The sequence below is a fragment of the Trichechus manatus genome, unplaced genomic scaffold (assembly GCF_000243295.1).
Source record: "Trichechus manatus latirostris isolate Lorelei unplaced genomic scaffold, TriManLat1.0 scaffold00309, whole genome shotgun sequence".
Taxonomy (NCBI): Eukaryota; Metazoa; Chordata; class Mammalia; order Sirenia; family Trichechidae; genus Trichechus; species Trichechus manatus.
The window spans coordinates 1040788-1060276 of record NW_004444245.1 but is presented as its reverse complement, the minus strand read 5'-3'; the positions used below and the strand labels follow the sequence as shown (position 1 = coordinate 1060276).

General features: G+C 62.2%; 2 protein-coding genes across 2 annotated transcripts; one reads left to right on the top strand and one right to left on the bottom strand.

Moving 5' to 3' along the window:
- On the top strand, nt 1–1350 carry LAGE3 (L antigen family member 3; the record flags this gene model as incomplete). Its single annotated transcript, XM_023725430.1, has 3 exons — nt 1–92; nt 318–446; nt 680–1350. Coding segments are annotated over 3 exons (336 nt in total), but the record flags the coding sequence as incomplete, so codon positions are not given.
- A 4786-nt stretch (nt 1351–6136) lies between these two features.
- Nucleotides 6137–18044, bottom strand: PLXNA3 (plexin A3). Its single transcript, XM_004390592.1, has 32 exons — nt 17451–18044; nt 16637–17176; nt 16113–16295; nt 15251–15379; nt 15082–15182; nt 14624–14747; nt 14344–14500; nt 14169–14268; nt 13788–13902; nt 13492–13692; nt 13243–13339; nt 12940–13130; nt 12717–12862; nt 12526–12646; nt 12286–12422; nt 11993–12163; nt 11662–11755; nt 11333–11572; nt 11094–11237; nt 10783–11017; nt 10548–10690; nt 10212–10468; nt 9957–10023; nt 9722–9868; nt 9486–9645; nt 9245–9348; nt 9009–9105; nt 8549–8739; nt 8138–8307; nt 7415–7627; nt 7166–7316; nt 6137–6232 (listed from the first exon to the last, which is right to left on the bottom strand). Exons 1-32 carry the CDS (start codon nt 18042–18044, stop codon nt 6137–6139), a joined length of 5616 nt encoding a protein of 1871 aa, XP_004390649.1.
- Nucleotides 18045–19489: the final 1445 nt, after the last annotated feature.

Sequence of the window (19489 nt, the reverse complement as noted above, 5' to 3'; positions counted from 1 at the left end):
GCGGGCACCGCATGCCCCCGGGCCGGGCGGAGACGCGGAGCCCGCGGCCGGACGTCCCGGAAGCGGACTGCACGAATTGTATCCTCGCCGAGGTGGCGGCCTGGGGCGATCAGAAAGGGGAACAACGCAGTGGGCTGCGCAGCCTGGGGGCCGAGCGGGGCTGCCTGGGGGTTAGGGCGGTGGAGGGAAGGCCTGAGGGGCCGGGGGGCGGGGTAAGGAGGCCTGAGGGCGGCCTGGGGGCAGCCGGCCTGGGAGGGACCAGGAGTCTGGGGCAGAAAGCCAGTATCGGTCGGTGCCTGAACCATACACCCCGCCAGCACCCTCACCGTGCCCTTCCGGTCGCCCCTGGAGGCGGAGATCGCCCGCGGGTCCCTGGCCCCAGATGCTGAACCGCACGGAGGGGTGGTTCATAAGGAGTTCACACTGAACGGCAGCGTCCTGGCTGTGTAAGTTCCAGAAGGGGCCGGGGTGGGCGGGGTGGCAGGGGACGGCGGCCAGTCTCCATCCGGGGGGCGCTGTAATGGAGTCATCTGACGGATAGGTGTAAGGAGGGGGTGTGTGTGTGGTGCTGCTGCGGGCCTGCAGCCGCCTGGCGAGGGCGCTCTAACCGAGACCCCGAAAGGGTTAGTTCCAATGACGGCCTGACCTTTCAGTGATTTTCTTTTCCCCTCACTTTTAGCCGATGGACTGCTGAAGACCCTCGCCTCCTCCGGATTTCCATCATCAACTTCCTCGATCAGCTTTCCCTGGTGGTGCGGACCATGCAGCGCTTCGGGCCCCCTGTTTTCCGCTAAGCCTCAGCCGGGAAGAGGGGCTGAGGCCTAAGTTTGTGTTTCCCCCACGCCGAGGCAGTGCGTCCTTCCCTGGGCACTGACTCCTGGAGTAGTTGCCGCTTTAGGATGGGGGCCTAACTGTTGGCCTGCGTTGGCTCTTGGGCGCTCTCGGCCAAATTGTTTTGTTTCCCCGTTGTTGGAGGAGGGGGGGGGGTGTTGAAAGGTTTGTCACAGCGGAAAATAAAACTGAGCTTCTATTCCGTGTCTGAATTCCTTTGCAGCTCCCACACCTCCAGAGTTTCTTGTCCTCGGGTTGGAGGGGAGGTTCAGGGACTCAGATATTCAGGTAGTACAGGGTAATTGAAGACAGTGTGGGAAATGGAAGAAAATGGAAATCACTCATGTCCTGTCATTCAGCATTCACTACTGTCAACATTTTGGAATATTTTCTTAGTTTTGCCGTTGTATTTATACATTACATGTATAACAATAAAGTTTTTCTAAGTTCAACATTTTTTTTCCTAATTTTTTTTTCCGCTTAACATTGAGCTTTTCCTCTTTCTACAAATTCTTCAAAACCAGGTTATTAAATGGAAGCATACACAACGCATCGTAATTGCTGAACATTTCAATTCTGTCTGATTTTTCCCCTGTCGTGAGTACTAGTTCAGTGGGATTCTTATAGATACAACTTTCCATGAGTGGTTATTTGCCTTAGATTTCAAAAGACAGTAAATATTTACTTTTCCATATATTACTTAAGGCTCTTGATCCAGCATGCAAAATTGCTCTCCAGAAAACGTGCCCTCCCACCAGAATTCTGGTTTTCTCCACATCCTTGTCACCTCTGGGTCCACTTCCTGCCTAAATAAAAAAATTTAGTTTGCATGAGAAAAGCAAACACCCCCAAAACGCTAGAAGACAAAGTTTATGGCTAACTGGATGTGTTTAGGATCAGTGGGGGTAAGCAGGAACGCTGAGACAATGGGTAGTGTTTGGGCAGGGGTATTGGGTGTTTGTTGTTATTGTTAGGGGCCATCAAGTCGGTTCTGACTCAGTGACCCAGTGTACAACAGAACGAAACACTGCCTGGTCCTGCGCCATCTTCACAATCGTTATGTTTGAGCCCGTTGTTGCAGCCACTGTGTCAAGCTCGTTGAGGGTCTTCCTCTTTTTCTTTGACCCTCTACCAAGCACGATGTCTTTCTCCAGGGACTGATCCCGCCTGATAACATGTCCAAAGTCCATGAGACGAAGTCTCGCCATCCTTGTCTCTAAGGAGCATTCTGGTTGTACTTCCTCCAAGACAGATTTGTTCCTTCTTCTGGCAGTCCGTGGTATATTCAATATTCTTCACCAATGCCACATTTCAAAGGCAGCAATTCTTCTTTGGTCTTCCTTATTCAATGTCCAGCTTTCCCATATGAGGTGACTGAAAATACCATGGCTTAGGTCAGGTGCACCTTTATCCTCAAGGTGACACCTTTGCTTTTCAACACTTTAAAGCGGTCTTTTGCAACAGATTTGCCAGATGCAATGCGTCTTTTGATTTCTTGATTGCTGCTTCCATGGGTGTTGTCATGGATTGAATTGTGTCCCCCAAATTTATGTGTACCAGTTTGGCTAGGCTATGATTCCCAGTATTGTGTGATTGTCCAACATTTTGTCATCTGATGTGATTTTCCTGTGTGTTGTAAATCCTCTGCCTCTATCATGCTAATGAGGTGGGATAGGCAGCAGTTATGTTAATGAGGCAGGACTCCATCTACAAGATTGGATTGTGTCTTGAGCCAATCTCTTTTGAGATATAAAAGAGCAGAGAGCAGAAGAGACAGGGGGAACCTCATACCAACAATAAAGCAGCGCTGTGAGCAGAGCACATCCTTTGGACCTGGGGGTTCCTGTGCATAGAAGCTCCTAGTCCAGGGGAAGATTGATGACAAGGACCTTCCTCCAGAGCCAACAGAGAAAGCCTTCCCCTGGAGCTGATGCCGTGAATTTGGACTTCTAGCCTATTAGACTGTGAGAGAATAAACTTCTCTTTGTTAAAGCCATCCACTCATGGTATTTCTGTTACAGCAGCACCAGATGACTAAGACAGGTGTTGACTGTGGATCCAAGTAAAATGAAATCCCTGACAACTTCAATCTTTTCTCCGTTTATCATGATGTTGCTTATGGGTCCAGTTGTGAGGATTTTTGTTTTCTTTATGTTGAGGTGTAATCTATACTGAAGGCTGTGGTCTTTGATCTTCATCAGTAAATGCTTGAAGTGCTCTTCACTTTCAGCAAGGAAGCTTGTGTCATCTGCATAACACAGGTTGTTAATGAATGTTCCTCCAATCCTGATGCCCTGTTCTTCATATAGTCCAGCTTCTCGGATTATTTGCCCAGCATACAGATTGAATAGGTGTGGTGACAGGATACAACCCTAACACACACCTTTCCTGACTTTAAACCATACAGTATCTCCTTGTTCTGTTCAAATGACTGCCTCTTTATCTATGTACAGGTTCCTCATGAGCACAATTAAGTGTTCTGGCATTCCCATTCTTCTCAATGTTATCTGTAATTTGTTGAGCCACACAGTCGAACGGCTGTGTTTGTCGGGTGTTTAGCTCCCTCTAAAATACCTTGTGTCCTGTAACCTTGCTAAACTGACTTCTTAGTTCTAGGAGATCCTTTGTAGATTTCATCGGATTTTGTACCTAGACTAACAAGTTGACTGCAAATAAAGACAGTCTTACGTCTTCCTTTTCAGTCTGTTCTCCTTTCATTGATTGATTTCTCTCCCTGTTATGGGTTGGATTTTCCTGCTTCTTTTAGTCGGCCTGGTTATTTTAGACTGGATGTGAGACATGGTGTTTTACCTGTGTACCTGATATTTTTGTCTTGTTCCAGGATGCTCTTAAGGTTCTTAGCAATAGTATGTTCCTTTCGAGTGTTGCTTTTAAGATTTGCTCAGTGGGACCAGAGCGGCTTTTAGGGTAGCATGAATGTTTCCTTACTGCTGAGGCAAGACCCTGCTGAGTACTCTACCTGTATTGAGGTTTTCCCTTCTGGTGGGCGGGGACAGATGCTATTCCTGGTCCTACTTGAGCCCCTCGTGGCTACCACCATTAACCCTTTCCGGTGGTCCTTTCCTTGGCCCCTCGGAGTCTCCTCAGGCATGTGCCCATCAGGACTCTGCTGCATACTCGAGGGGACCCTCTGCCCATCATCTCCAGGGTTCTCCCCCTCTGCAGCTCTTGATCTACGGGACACGGGACTTGAGTCTGACCCTCCCTCCCTCACCCTGCAAAGCACAGAACCAGTCTGCAGCCTTGGCCCCACAGATGGACTGCTGAAGCTGCTGGGCTGGCTTCAAACGAAGTCAGGTCTCAGGTCCCATCGCTCCTCTTTCTCAAACCCTCCAGCAGGCTCCCACCTCTCCCAGAGGTAAAGCCAGGGCCCTCCCAGGGGCTCCGAGAGCCCAAAGTGGTCCCCCCCCTTTCCTCTCTGGCCTCCCTCTCTCCCACTCTCCCCCTTGCTCACTCTGATCCAGCCACATTGGCCTCCTCGCCCTTTCTGAAACACCCCAGCCCACTCCCGCCTCAGGACCTTTGCACGGCCTTTTTCCTGTCTGCAACTCTCTTCCCCTGGAGCTCACCTGACTCACTCCCTGACCTCCTCCGGGTCCTTCTCAAATGTTCCCCCTCAGCCAGCCTTTCCTGGCCACCCTATTTAAAATTGCATGCCACCCACCCCCGCCCCTCATTGCTCATCTGCCCCTCCCCCCCCCCACCCACAGTAGCCCCAGCTACCCTCGCTCCTTAATCAGACCATGGTCTCTCTCACCGGACTTGTCAGATGCCATTCTCTTGACCAGGATCCGTCCCAGCTTGCCCTGCTGCCCCCCACCTGTGCCCCACTTGAACAGGTGTAGGGGCAAGAGATAGGTAGGTGCATCATGATAGGAGAGACACCGGGGACAGTAAGGAGTTGCCAGCATGTAAGGAGTGTGGGTGCATTTGAAGGTACTGGAACGTTTTGAGCAGAGTGGCGACCTGATTCGCCTTGTGTCTTAACAGGATCCCGCTGCCTCCCTCATTGAGAATTGGCCGAGGCGGGGGGTCCAGGCAGACTGCGGGAGACTGGCCACGGAGGCAAGAGAAAATGGTGGCTCAGACCAGGGTGGGGGAGAAGTGAGTAGATTTTGGATATAAATGGAAGGTGGACCAACACGCTTGGCTGATGGACATGATTCTGGACTCCTCAAGTCCTCAGGAACCTTGGGAGCTAGTTACCCTCTCTCCCATTAAGGGAGTCTAGCTCCTGTGGAGTCTAACGGGGTTGTCTGTCTGGGTCCATGTTAACTACCACCCACCTAGCCCAAGGACAAAGCCACAGACTGTCTCCATTTTCCCAACATTTAATTAGCAAAAGGAAAACATTCCACGAACAAAGAAAAAGCCATGCAACCCAAGAGGAGAGGACCAGGGTCTGGGACACAGATGGGCCAGGTTGCTCAGAAGAGGCAGAAGACACAGAGGAGTAAGGCACTGCCGCATCGGCCCCTCAGGGCGGGCGCAGGACAGGGCAGATGAGAGCAAAGTGTCCAGGGCAAGTGCGGATAACACTGAGAACGTTTGGCAGCGGGGCAGGAAGAGTCCTGTGCCCTCAGGCCCAGGCGGCCCCTGCACTCGGTCGGCACTTGCCTGGTTATTGCTCTCCTGCTGCTCAGAGAGAACAGGGCCCCTGAGAACAGAAGGTCTGCCTCCTGCCACGTGCGGAGGGGAGCTGTGGCCAGCGGGCAGAGGGCCCCTTGGCACAGCCAGAGTGTGAGGGCAGCTACAGATGCACCACCCACCCCGACTCTGCTAGTGCTGAGTCTCCCTTCCAGGGAGGGTTGGGGCCAGCCATTACAAACAGAAGCGCCAGAGGCTGGACCACAGCTGGCAATGTCACAAGGGACCCAGTACAGGTGGAGAGGAAGGTGGGTGAGGTTGGCAACATCCCAGGAGGGACACACGTTTACAGCGGGAAACAGTGAGGTGGAGTTAACTTAAATAAATAGGTGTTTGGGGTATAAATAGGAAGGAGGGCAGGGGTTCTCGCCACACCTGGGCACCAGGGCAGGAGGGTGGGAGTATTGCTGCTGCTGGGACGGGGGGCTTGTTCCTGTCTCCCGCCTCCCCTGCCCCAGGGCCCAAAGCAAGGCACTAGTGAAGGGGGCCCAGGTGTGCTGGGGTCATAACGGCCCGGTGCCCACCCACCGCGCACCTGCTCTGAGGTCTCAGCCCGGCGACCAGGCGTGAGCCACCCCCCCTCATCAGAGGACAGCTCAGGACTGAGAAGCCCCCTCCTCACCCAAGTCTGGCACCCTCAGCTGTTGCTGGACACAAGGCTGACGATCTGCTCCAGCTTCTGGCGCAACCTGTGCTTGCGACAAGAGGCGTCTCGGTCCAGGGCGCTCAGAATCTGCGGTGAAGGGAAGTGTCCCCTGGAGCGAGGCTTGGGGGAGGGGCAGCTCCCCCTGTGCACAGCCCCCACCCCCGGGTTAGCTCCTCTCTCCCACGCCCCTCGGTGCCCCCTCGTGGCCGACAGCCCCTGTGAGCACAGGACGGCTCCAATCTCTCACCTCTTCACAACACACCAACGCCTCCTGGACCCCAGATCCCTCTCCAGCTAGGGCGCTTTCTCCTCCTCTTCTTCACAGCCAGATTGCCATCCCTCCCAAGGGTTGTCTAGACTCTCTGACCCAATTCCTCACTTCCCAGTCCCTCCTAGCACCCCCACCTCCACCCTAACCGCTCTCGTCTGGACCATGGCCATCTTGCTGCCAAACCCAGCGGGGGTCCCCAGGCCTCATCGTACTTGACCCCTCAGCAGCGTCTGACAACTGATCATTCTCTCCTCCTTGACACCAGAGAGCCTCACTCGTGTTCCATGCTGCCACCCCACTCTCAGTTTCCCTCCCTCCCCACTGGACGCTTGGTCCTTGGGCCACTCCTCCCTCTACCCCCACTCCCAGCCTCTCTGGGAGAGCTCTTCCAGACTCAGGGCTTTATATGTGCCAGCAACTTCCAAAGTGCCGTCTTCAGCCCGGGATCCTGCGAGTGGCTGTCTCCTCCCCAACTGGAGCCTTGTCCCCGCCTCGCCCAGCCCTCCCGCTCCTGGCCCCTAACTCCACCCAGCTGGAACCTTGTGTCCCAACCAGTGGCTACTCTCTTGGGTCCCCTGAAGCCCTGCCTCTACGGAGGGTGTCACTGTGGTAGCCCTGGGCCTGGCCCCGAGTGGCACCATGATCAACCCAAGAGACAGGCTCTGTGTCCCCGCTGTCCCAGTTCCTTCCTTTGCCACTGGCTGTGCCCTGGGGGCTGAGCGCCGCACTTGGGGAGGGGCAGTGCACACCTCCTGGCGGTACTTGGTGACATAGAAGTAGAGCTCACTGAGCGCACTCAGCACATTGAAGTCACTGGCATGCAGGCGGGACTGCTCCACCAGGTAGGCGTCCATGTCCTGGTCACTGATGGACGCCATCTTGGCAATGTCCCGGTAGTACCTGTTGGGGGCCCCAGCATAGGTCACGTGGGGAGGTCACAAAGGCCAAATCCTGCACCCTCACTGGCTGGGGCCCTGGTCCTGCCTTCCCTCACCCACCTCTCCACCCAGCTCTTGTAGCTGGGGATGTCCTTGGCGTAGAGCAGTTTGTTGGAGGGCGAGTCCTTGCCCAGCCGGTGCTCCGACGTGGAGCAGGAATCCATGAAGGTCTGGGCCACCACCGACAGGCAGGCGTCCGTGATGCTGCTCTTGTGGATGTCGAACACGAACTGCGGGTTCTTGATGACATTCACCCAGAAGCGCAGGGGCAGGCTGCGGCGAGGGCCAGAAGCAGTCAGACCTCCGCCACCGCCCCACTTCACGGCCACTGGCTGGCCAGATCACGTCTTGTCCAGAGCAGGCAAGAAACGACATGTCAAGGCTTCATGGCCTTTCCTTTCCGTTTCTGGGGACACTGCCCTTCTGCGCTTGGTGGACCTCAACCCCATCTGCAGCTTCTCTCCGTACCTAGGCCCAGCGACAGCACCCCTCCTCCCGCTGCCCGCCCTGTGGCCAGCTCACGCCTGCTGACATCCAGGTCCTCACTACCTGCTCTCACTCTTCCTGTCGTGGTGGTGGCCTCGCCGCCACTCAGTCACACATGCCAGAAGGAAACCGGGGTGCAGCCTCCCTCCTCCCTCTGCTCCCCTACCAACACCCGACCAGCCAGAGGCCACCTCCCAGAACATGTTCACCCACCACTTTGCTTGGGGGTGCCATCCGTGTCAGCCCTGGACCGAGCCACCCCCTTCTGGCCCCCCCCCTCCCCCGCCTCCCTCGCACCAGTTGCTCTTCCAGGTGTGTCGCACGTCGGGGTCGCTGATCTGCCGCTGGTCAGCCTGCTCATCCAGGAAGTCGAACATGTACTTGATGGCCAGCGGCAGGGCTGAGCCGCGGTGGGCTGTGCTGAACACGGTCTCAAAGAGGTCGTCTACAAACTTCTGCAGAGTGCCCTGGGGGGGGCGGGCAGCCAAGGGCACAGGTGGTGAGGGAGCAGGCTGGGATGTCCCCAAAGCAGATGATGGGGATGGAGGGGGCTTCCCTCCGGGGTCGAGCTCTGACACAGGCCTGGGCTGGCTTCGATCTCAGGCTGGAAATTTCCACCGCAAAGGCCTTGAGAAAGCCCCCTCCCCGGGCAGGCCAGGCCAACCTCAGGGCCTCAGTGCAGGGCCCAGCGGTGGAGGGCAGGCCCACCTTCGTGGCCAGCAGCCGCGTCAGGTATATCTCCGAGACCATCTTGCTACCACGGTCACCCTCACGCTGGTCCAGGTGGTCATGGTTCTTCACCAGGTGCCACAGCTTGGTACCTGTCTCCTGGTCAGGCGTGATCATGGGCGCCCGCGAGCGCAGGCTGTCAGGGCTGCTGGCCGTGCGTAGCAAGCTCTCTGGGGCAGAGGACGGCACAGCCCTTAGCTGTGGGGCCAGGGGCCATGGCGAGGGCCGGACCTCTGCCCACGCTGTCTGCAGGCTTCCGCTCTCTCTGGCCCACCCAACTTCTAAGCTCTCAGAACTGGGCCGCTCCCAAGGGCAGAGTCCAGGAAGGCCTCCAGAGCCAAGCTGGCCACTTGGACAGCAGAGGCTGGTGAGCCTCCAGCTCCCCTGACCACCTCCACGGCCTCTAAGGAAACAGCAAACGCCGCACTGAAGAACCTACCGTAGCGGCTGAGCGAGCGAGTGAAGGTGAAGGAGCTGGCCATGTTATAGGCAGACGCTTGTTTGGGCACCAGAGCCACCAAGGAACCATCTGTCACCTAGAGACCCCAGAGACAGAGAAGGGGCAGTGCAGGAGACTGAGGAGCTGAGGGGCCAGAGCCGCCACCCGCCAGCACCACCTCACTGTGAGGGGAGAGCGGGGAGGAGCCGGGGCCCCACTCCCTCCCAGCCCCTCACCTGGTAGTGGGCCAGTGAGTTGACCCTCTTCCAGTCACATTCGATCTTGGTGGTGACATCCTCGTCCTGGAGGATGATGCGGGCCATGCGGCCCTGGCGCCATTCTGGGGGCCGCAAACAGCCCGTGAGGCTCCCCCCAGCTGCCCCGAGCCCCTGAGCCCGCTCCCTGGTTGGTGGCAAAGCACGGCTAGGGCAGGGAGAGGCAGCTGGGTGCCACAGGCAGCAGGAGTGTAAGCCTCACCCAGGTCCATGTCCTCGGCTTTGGGGCGCTGGGAGTAGGGGACGCCCTTGTACACGGTATCCAGCAGCTTGTCTTTGGCCTGGGTGATGCTGTCACAGTCGAGAACCTTCACGGGAACCTGGGCACTGCCCTCGCTCTCCGGGCACACACAGTGCAGGGTCTGAGGGTGAGGGGACCCCAGGGTCGGAACCCGGCGAGGCTGTGCCCCGCCCCGACTCCCCGCCCCGGGCCCTCACCAGCGTCTTGTAGTCGATCTGCTGCCGGATGAGCTTGTCCTCGCTCAGCGAGTAGCGCGCCTCACCAGTGATGGCGTCGATGGGGCCCTTCTCCATCTGCTGCTTGATGGCGCAGTAGAGCAGGAAGAGGGGCTCCCCTGCGCACTCCTGCAGCCAGCCAGGCGCAGAGCTTGCCACTGCCCGCCAGCCGCCAGCCCGACACCGCTCCCCTGCCACGCACCCCCCACAAGCGCACCTTCAGAAACTTGTGCAGCAGGAACGTGAACCAGTTGGTGAGCATCTTTTCGGCCACCGACTCCGTCCTAGAGCACAGAGCGGTGCTCAGGCCTCGGGCCTGGCAGGGGGCTGGTGGACGACCAGGCAGGGGCGGGGTGTGGTGCAGCAGGGGGCGGGACCAGCCAGGGGTGGTGCCAGAAGAAAAAAAAAGACCACGCAGGGGCGGGGCCTGGCGGAGGAAGCCACGACCAGGGCCCGGCCAGCCGCCCAGTACCTGCGCAGTAGCAGCTTTGGGTGGTTCTTGCTCTCGAGGTTTTTCTCGATGAGGTCCGCCAGCAGTTGCTTGAGCAGCCCGGTGGCATAGTCCAGCCGGCTCTGCAGGGCCACCATGGTGAGCGAGGCCACAGTGCCCCGGTCGCGCATGGAGAAGCTGCTCTGGGCCTCCAGGGTGTGGATGAAGGTGAGCACGAAGGCCCGGCTGTGCAGCAGCTGCCCGAAGAGGCGCAGCGCCTTCTCGACATTGGGGGGCGTCTGTGGGGAGCAGGGAGTCTGGGGGGTGCCCTAGGGGGAGGCAGAAGGGCAAGGCAGGCGGGGGGGGGGGGGGTCTCACGTCCAGCTCCTTGAGCACCGGGTGGGCCTCGATGCCCGGGAAGAGCACGCGCACGGCGTAGGTGCGGTAGTCCAGGAAGGGGATCTGCACCCCGTCCATGTGGTTGGTCAGCTCGTTGATGTCCGTCTGCAGCTCAGCAAAGGCTGGGGAGCGGGGTGTGAGCTGAGCAGCAGGGCCGAGGCCGCCCAGCCCGCCGCCCGCCCCCGCCCTGCCCCAGGCACCCCACCCCAGGCACCTTCCTTGCACTCCAGGGCCACGCGGGACTCCAGGTTGTCCATCTGCAGCTGCAGCCGCTTGAGCGTGCGGTCTGCGTCCTGCGTCTTGCGCTTATAGGCCACCAGCACAGCGGTGATGGCCAGCAGCAAGAGCCCGCCCCCCGCGGCCAGCCCCACCACGGCCGGCAGGGTCAGCGCCCGCTCGGCCGTGATGTGCAGCGTGCCCAGCCAGAACTCCAGGCCGCCCACCAGCACCTGCGGGGCAGGCCCAGGGTGAGCGGCGCCCCTGCCCTCCCAGCCGCCCTCCCCCGCCCTCCCCACCCCCACCCACCATGACAGGCTGCCGGCCCGTCTGGCTGGGCGAGTCGCACAGGAGCTGTGTGTCCGAGACAGTCAGCGCGCACGGCTGGCCCCCGATCAGAACCGTGTAGTTGAGGCGGGAGCTGCCTGCCGCTGCGGGAATCAGGTTCTTGCCCTGGGGGAGGAGCGGCGCGTCGGCCCAGGCCCCGCCCCCGCCCCCCGCCCGCCCTGCCCACGCTCCTCCCCCCTCCCCCTGGCCCTTGCAGGTACCTTCAGCACCACGTGGGAGCCAGGTTTGACATCCAGGACACCAGAGGGCCCGAGTGGCTCGAAGCTGGGATCAGGGTAGTAGGTGAAGGTGGAGCGGTTGAGGGAGCGGGCCGTCTGCACGTGGTCCAGCAGGAAGCCGAACTCATCAGGGTGCTCCCCTTGGGCCCGGGGCTGGGGCCGCCCCAGGAAGATCCCAGGGGCCTTACACAGCATGGCCGTGTCATTGATCACTTGGCACGTCTGTGGGGACAAGCGTGGGCAGCCCAGCGGCCTAGGAGACCCAGGTGGAGGGCAGCGGGGCCAGGGCAGGCGAGAGAGCTGGTACTCACGTTGGTGGTCTCGATGCCACGGTACTTGGCCCGGACTCGGGGCTCCTGGACCGTCAGTAGGTGGGTCCCACTCACGGTGATGGCAGTGCTGCCACTGGGGACAGGGGACAGGGTCCTCAGGCTCCCTCCCCCACCGCCCCAGCCCGGACCTGGAGAATTGTCACATCTGCACAGGAGCCCAGGGACTCAAAAGGGCAGAGTATGAGCCCCCTGCCTGGGCTGGCGGCCTTACCTGTGGCCTGAGGTTGGGGTGACCCTGCCCTTCCGATGATGGAAACATGACTTGGTGCCCAAGGCTCCCAGGCCTCAGCCACGATCCCCAGGGTCTTACTTGATGATGCTCCAGGTGGGCTCGAGGCGCGTGACGGTGGGGTCCTGCGTGTAGGTGTAGATGATGCCAGGACTGGAGATGTTGGCCCGGTCAATGGCGAGGGTGATGAGGGCCTGGCTGGGGCCCAGGGTGGAGACCGGCGAGATGCAGACGATAGACCCAGCGTCTCTCCTGCAGCGCCAGCAGCGAGTGTGGTGCTGGGAAGAGCGCCCAGGCCCCTGCCCAGCCCAGCCAGTGCCCCACCCCATGCCCCACAGCCCCAGCCTGGGGCACCCACCCCGTGCCCCACCCACCTCACAAACTGGCACTCGCCATCTCGCACGGTCACCGTGACCCTGCTGCCGGCGTCCAGAGAGCTGCCGGCGATGGTAAGCCGTGTGCCTCCCGCTGCCGGGCCCCGGCCCGGGCTCACGCCGTGGAAGGTCGGTGTCTGCGGGAGGAGAAGCCATCCTGAAGGGCGGGCGGAGCCAGCCGCGGGCAGGGCTGCACCGAACCCAGTGGCCGGCCAGGGACAGTGTGGGTGGCACACGCACCACGAAGGTGTAGAGCTGCTCGGATTGCGTGCGGAAGTCCGCCGAGCAGTCGCCAACACACAGCTCCACCGGCCCCGGCGGCGGGCTGGGCACTAGCGACTCCTCCATCTCACACACGATCCTGGGAAGCAGAGAGGGTGAGCGGGTGCCTGCCCCCGGCTGGCTGGGCCCAGGCCGCACACCACACTCACCTCTCGGCGCTGACGTACTCGGCGGGCACGGTGTTGCAGCGCACACCGGCCACCCGCAGGCCCAGCTCCCGTGAGGTGAGGCCCAGGTTCTCGCCGACTATGGTGACCCGGGTGCCACCCTCCTTGGGACCCATGAGCGGGTGGACCTGCAGGGCGGGATGTGGGGCGAGGTCAGTGTAGGCCTCCAGTGGCCAAGGGGCGTGGCGGCGGCGGCGGCACAGACCTGTGTGATGCGCGGGTGGCTGCAGCGAGCGCTCTTCTGGTTCGGGTGCATCCAGTTGGTTTTGGGGGCTGGGCAGTGGGCACGCAGCTGGCACTTGTGCTCCGAGATGCACCAGCCACAGTTGAAGCGGGGGTCAGCCTTGAGGCAGAGGCCACAGCTGGGGCGCTGTGCCCAGCACTTATACAGGAGGGCTGCGGGCAGAGGCGTACTGCTAGGCGGCTGGCGGGGCTGGATGCTGGTGGAGCAGTGGGGGTACCCACTCCCTCTGGAGGTCAGGCTGCAGAGTCCCCATCCCACCCTCACCTCGGAAGCTGGGAGGCTTGTCGATGGGGAAATCTCCATCCCAGACCACAGAGAAGTCCAGTTCGGTGTCACCATACTCGTCACCTTCATAGGAGTACTAGGGGACAGGGGCCTTCGTGACTTCAGATAAGGTGTGTGCCCCTCCCTCCCAGTCCTTGCCAACCGCCCCCTCAGCTCAGGAATCCCTGGCAGGAGACTCAGGAGACTTCCTCCTGGCAAGACAGACAGCACCCTGTCCCCAGGCCTCACCGACGCATTCTGACACTGCACGCTGCTGCTGTTGAAGCGTACAGCGGGCACCCGCTGCTGCCGGCCCTGCACGCGGACCACACACTCGTAGTTCTTCTGGCCCGACTGTGGCTGCGGCAGGTTCTTGGCCCGCAGGGTGAGAGGCTGCATGACGCCAACCGGAATCAGGAGGTCCCCGCTGGGCAGGATTTCGGGGCAGCCCTGGGGAGGGGGGGTAGACACCGGTCACCCACAAGCCAGGCGCTCTGGCTGCCACCCAGCCGGGGATGGGGGGCCGCCCCCGCGCCCCGCCTCACCTCAGGGCTGCGGACCCTGCCCTCCTGGAAGGAGCACTCGTGGGGGCGGCAGGTGCACACGTGGCGGTACTTACACCAGTGGCAGGGGTAGGGGCTGCCGACGCAGGCCATGCACCTGCAGGGGGTGTGGCTTCAGAAATAGCAGAGAACACGGGGACCACCCCCCTCAACCAGCCGAAAGGGAGACCGGGAACCCACCCCCCCCCCCCCCCGCTCCGGGACACAGGGTGGGAACTGAAGGAAGAAGGTGGCCAGGCCAGGGCCCGGCCCAGGGTCCGGAGAGCACAGGGGATGAGGAGACAATTAGCCGCCAAGGTCCCTGGAGACAGCCACCCTGCAGGCGGGCCTCCACCTGCCCCCGGGGCAGGACCAGGCACTCACGACTGGAGGACACTGCAGTTGTAGAAGACAAGGTCGGCCCCAGCAAAGCGCACGCCGGTCTCCTTGGAGAGCAGCTGCAGCCGCACAGTGCGGGTGGCACCTGTAGCAAGCCGGAGGCTGTAAGCAAGGGGCGTGCGGAGGGGGCCCCCACCCCCAGCAGCGCCAGCCCACTGACCGTGCCCCCAGGTGAGTGCCTGGAGCTCCTGGAGGGAGGGCGAGGGGCAGCGCAGCTCGCCAGAGGGCAGCAGAAGGGCCTCACTCTCGGTCACCTCCTCGAAGGCACAGCTGACACCCGCACTGAGGTCTGGCACGTTGCGCACAGCTACGGTCAGCTGTGGAGTCAGAGGGCTCAGAGCCGGGGGAGGGCGCGGGCGGGCGCAGGCGAGGAGGCAGGGAGGGGGCACCCTCCCCGGAGCGCACACCCCCAGGCCACGCACCTCTGCCTCACCGCTTACCTGCACTCCCAGCGACGTCACCGATACATTGTTGGGCCGAACCCGCACCTGGACACACTTGCTCAACTCCCCAGCGAAGCCATGCGGGGCCGAGGCGCCCGGGCAGGCGCCTTCGCGGCAGCATCTGTGCGAGGGCAGAACCCATCCCACAGCTGCCCCGGCAGGGCCCTGGGCCGAGGGCACCGCAGGGGGAGAGGGGATGGGCCAGCCAGCCCAGCCCAAGCTGCCAGGCAACAGTGTGCCACACCTCTGCCCCCGGGGTCCAGGGGACGTCACTGGAGGTGGAGGTTCCACTTATTAGCCGGAGAATGAGGGGGGAAGGTGAGGCACTGGGGTGCTACTGGGACAAGTGGACAGGCGAGGAAGGCAGAAACCGCTCTCCCCAGGTCGGTGACGGGCTCTCCTGGGTCCCCCAACTCCCTGGAGCAGCCCTCCCGCCCCCCAGCCCAGGCCCTCACCTGTGCTGCAGCACGCACCAACCGCAGTGCGGGTCCCCGGAGCCCAGGCATGCCGCACAGCTTGAGTACTGCTCACAGGTCTCCACCGGGAGCTGGCTTACCTGGGGACAGCTGTGTCAGCACCTGGCCGGGCCCGCCCCCACCCTGCCACGGCCCACCGCACGCCCACCTGCTTCTCACTCAGGAGATAGATGTACTGGTGGTCGGGGCTGAAGAGCAGATCTCGGAGGATAGGGCTGCCGTCGACAACAGGGACTGTCTCGTACAGGTGGGCATCCTGGGAGCCATCGACCCGCACCTGGGCCATGAGACCAGGGCCCAGGGGTGACGGGCGGGCTTGATGCAGTCAGGGCATCTTCTCACACCAGGGGCTTTATGGTTTTGGCCGAGCTGAAGTCAGGGCCCGTCACTGGGGGCTCAGAACTCAGCCCTCCCATGTGGCACCCACGTCCCGCAGCCTCCCATGGCCGGGGGAGAGGGCACCAAGGCCATCTGCTGGAGGTCCTTGACCACGGTCAGCAAGTAAAGGGGTCCCAGGAGATACAGAGACAGAAAGGAGATTAGTGGGTGCTAGCGCCCGTGAGTGGACCTTGTAGGACGGGGGGAGAGTTTGGTGTCAGGAAAGGCCTCTGGAAAAGTGACATTTTGGTTGAAGGGTGGGATGGAGCAGGAGGAAGGGGTACCCCAGCCAGGGGGTGGCAGCACATGCCATCACTGGTGGCAGCTGTGAGGACACCGGACCGAGGGAGAGGACGGAGGCGGAAGGTCGAGGGGGCAGGCAGGGGCACGGCTGGGTGTGTCCACCCTTGGCGCCAGCCCTGTCTGAGGCGGAGGCCGTCCGATAGGGTCAGCACTTTAGGCGGCCGCGGGCAGTGGAGCTGGTGACGGTGAAGTGACTGCGGGGCCGCCCCGTGGAGGTCTCCCTCCCGGCACCAGCTGTGCCCTGCTCGGGTACCCCAAGCTTCCCTTCTTGCTCCCAGCCCCCCCACCCCCACCCCCGGTCCCACACGCCAAGGGGCTTCCAGGCCCACCTTCTTCAGACTGCCGCTGCGCGTGCCGACGAACACCACCGAGTGCTGGCGGTAGGTGTAGGCGGCCACGCTGGCCATGCCCTCAGTGCCGTCGGCCAGCAGAGGCAGCCCCTCGATCACACGCAGGCCACCCAGCGGCTGGTTCAGCACCAGCCCACAGAAGTTTCCGTTGATCTGCATGGGCTGGGGGGACAAATCGAGTACGCGTGAGCCCAGGCGGCGGGAATCACACACCAGCTGGCTTGGGGCCCACTAGCCCCCCTGTGCCGAAAGGGAGCAGGAGCTGGAACCCACTGCCCCCAGCCAGGCCTGACTGCCTTCCCTGAGCCCCCACGGGGAAGAGGGAGACGGGGGAAGGAGAGCAGGCAGGAGGGGGTGGGACGATCGTGGACGGGACCTGTGAGGTGGGGGGCTGGTGGGGACTCGGGGTGGCAGGGGAGAGCCATCCCATGGGTGCCGCCCCCAAGGCCTCGCGGGCCCGGCGCGGGAGGCGGCCGACTGGCCGTGGTGCCCCCGGTGCTCACGGTGTTGATGCAGGGCAGCTCCTTGTTCAGGAGCCAGGGCAGGGCCAGCGTGCCCTCCCCCCGGTAGCAGGACTGGACGCGGCGGCGGATATGGGCGTTGATGTCGCTGAGGGTGAAGAGGCAGAGTACGGTCTGCCGGGGCGGGCTGGCCCGGTTCTTCTGGCCCTGAGAGAAGACGGTGAAGAGGACGTCCTCCCCGGCCGGCACGCCCAGCGCCCGCGCCAGCAGCACGCCGGCCTTGGCCAGGTGGGCGCTCTGCACCAGGCGGTACTCCACGCCGCGCCAGGAGCAGCCGATGGGGAACTCCACGTACGAGTAGAACTCCGAGTCGCCCGCGCACATGCGCACAATCTTGGAGGTGAAGAACTTCTCGCCAGCAGCGTCCAGGAGGGTCTGCTGGGTGTCCAGCTGCAGGGTCAGGAAGTACACGAAGGAGGCGCTGACAAAGCCATAGATGTAGTAGATGTCGAAGGCGGGGTACAGGGACAGCGTGTCGGATGGGATCTTGATCTGGGAGGAGACGAACTCATCCTGATACACCTGGGCGAGGAGGGGACAGTGTCGGGTGAGGCCCGGCCTGCCACCTATTCCCCAAGCCCGGGGCCTCTGCCCGCCCTCAGCCCCCAGCCCGGCCCTGCGCCAACAACGCGGCCCAGCGGGGGCCTCCCTCGTGACCCCCACCCCTTCCCGAGACCCGCCCAGCCTCGGCGAGCAGACAGTGAGGGGCCAAGCCATCCTTTCCCCCACCAGGCCTTGGCTCCTGAGGAGGGGGCGGGGTGAGGAGAGGACGGCAGGGGCCCAGGCGGGAACCCACCAGACTGAACATGTCAGCACTGTCCTCGCTGCCCAGGAGCTTGCGGGAACTCAGGGTGGGGAAGTACTCGGACTTGCCATCGACGGCGGTGCCCACGAACAGCTTGCTGGGCCCCTGGCCCTGCTCCACGATGACACCAGCCATGGAGTCAGGCTCCTGGGCCCCCGACAGGTAGTGCTCCTTGCGGCGGTGTGGCTCGCCCAGCTTGAACAGGTCGTCCAGCCGCAGGAACTGGCAGATGCCCTGCCAGATGCTGCCACAGGCTACAAGGCGCCGGGCCGCGTAGTCTATGAGCAGAAGCTTGTTGATATTGTCCACGGGAGCCAGGCGGTGGGTGCACACCCGCATGCTGGGGGGCGGGTAGCAGCGGGCATTGTCCTCGACAGGGCCCGTGACGTGAGCACGCAACTCTGTCAGGTTGGGGGCCAACTTGAAGACACGGTTCACTGCCCCCACAAACACCTCCCCGGTCACCCGGTGCACAGCCAGGTGGGTGAGCGTGGTGTCGGTCACCGTGAAGGCACGGAAAGGCCTGCTGCCCCAGGCCTTCTCCACGGCGAGGAGGAGCAGCGGGAGGACGAAGACGGGGGGCATGGTCGGCAGCTCCTCTGGCCTGTGGAGACGGAGAATGGGAGTCATAGGCCCCTGGTCCAGGCCACCCAGCCTCTTCCTGCCCCGCCAGGCCACGGGGCGGGGGTGGAGGGGGCTACTCACCGACCTCCATGCCAGAGCCCCAGCTGGTGATCACGGCTGGGAGAAAGGAGGGGCCACCACCAGGGTCGAGCACTGCCCGCCCTGGGGCCATCAATCATCCCCCCCCCCCCGGCGCTGGAAGGGAGCCAGGGTGGCCTCGCCTCAGCTGGGCCACACCCAAGGGGGCAGCCGAGCCAGATGCTCAGAAAAGCAGAACAGGAGGAGTAAACCTCAGGGACCCCCAGGCCACAGAGACTCCCACCCAAGTTAGGGGAAGGGGAAAGGTAGGGAGAGAATAATCACCGGGGGGCGGGGGGCACCCCTGAGTGGCCCAGCCACCAGGAGCCCTGGGCCAGAGCTCTGGAGAATCAAGGCCCCTTCCTCGCCCCAGCTACCTCCTCGGGCTGAGGGCCTGGCTGGCAGTCCAGAACACAAAGCAGAGACGCGCCTGCCCCCACAGCCACGCACCCAGACAGACATAAGTCAAGCTCCACTCCAGCACAGCCAGACGGGTGCCCAGGCAGCCCTGTGTGGCTCTCCCACCAGATGCAGGGTTACTGGGAAAGGGGAGGTGCAGGGGGACCCAACTCACCCCTGGGAACCCTGGAGCCTTACGGAAGGGGACAACACCCCCATGTACAGCTGCAGCCTTAGGGGCAGGGGCGGTAGGGACAGTGCAGGGACTGGCCAAGTCTCAGGCCAGCCCCAGGCCAAAAGGACAGCAGAGTAGTGTCGTGGCAGCCTCCGAGGCAGGGATCAGCGCTGCCCTCTCTGTGGCCAAGCCCAAGGGAAACGGGGTGCTCAGCTTAGGGGCATGGCAGGCGGCAAACCAAGGAGGCGGAGAAGAAGTAAAGGAAAAACCGCCGCCTGCTAGAAGGAGGAGCAGGCCTCAGCAGCAAAGCGCAAAGTTTCCGCTCAGATCGATTCCCTCTCCCTGGGTCTTTTGTCAGGTCCGCATCCTGGACCCTTAATGCAACAGTCAGAGAAGAAAGGACCGGCACGCGAAGGCAGCCCAATCCCACCCGCGTCCCTCGACACCCGCAGGAGCACAAGCCTAGGGACGGGGACGGTCTGTGTGTCGGGGAGGACTGGAGAGACACATTTGCAGCCCCAGACCCCACCCGGCCCAGCCTGTGGCGCGGAGCGCCGGGCATCGCAGGCAGCCCCGCTCCTCCGGCTCGTCGTCGCCGCCGCCGGGGATGGGGACAGCGCAGCTCCGCGACGCCCACCCCCGCGGGGGGCCGCCTGGCTCGCCCTGCCCCCACCTCGGGGGCCCTCGTGCCCGGAGGCTCCTCAGCAGCCCTCGGAGGGGCTGCTCTACCGCCACAAAAGGTCCCCATCAGGCA

Coding starts and splice junctions, on each gene's coding strand:
- PLXNA3 (XM_004390592.1), bottom strand. CDS start 18,044: ATGCCCCCCGTCTTCGTCCTCCCGCTGCTCCTCCTCGCCGTGGAGAAG. Junction 12,423..12,525: donor AGCAGCTCTACACCTTCGTG/GTGCGTGTGCCA, acceptor CTCCTCCCGCAG/ACACCGACCTTCCACGGCGT. Junction 10,469..10,547: donor CGGTGCTCAAGGAGCTGGAC/GTGAGACCCCCC, acceptor TGCTCCCCACAG/ACGCCCCCCAATGTCGAGAA.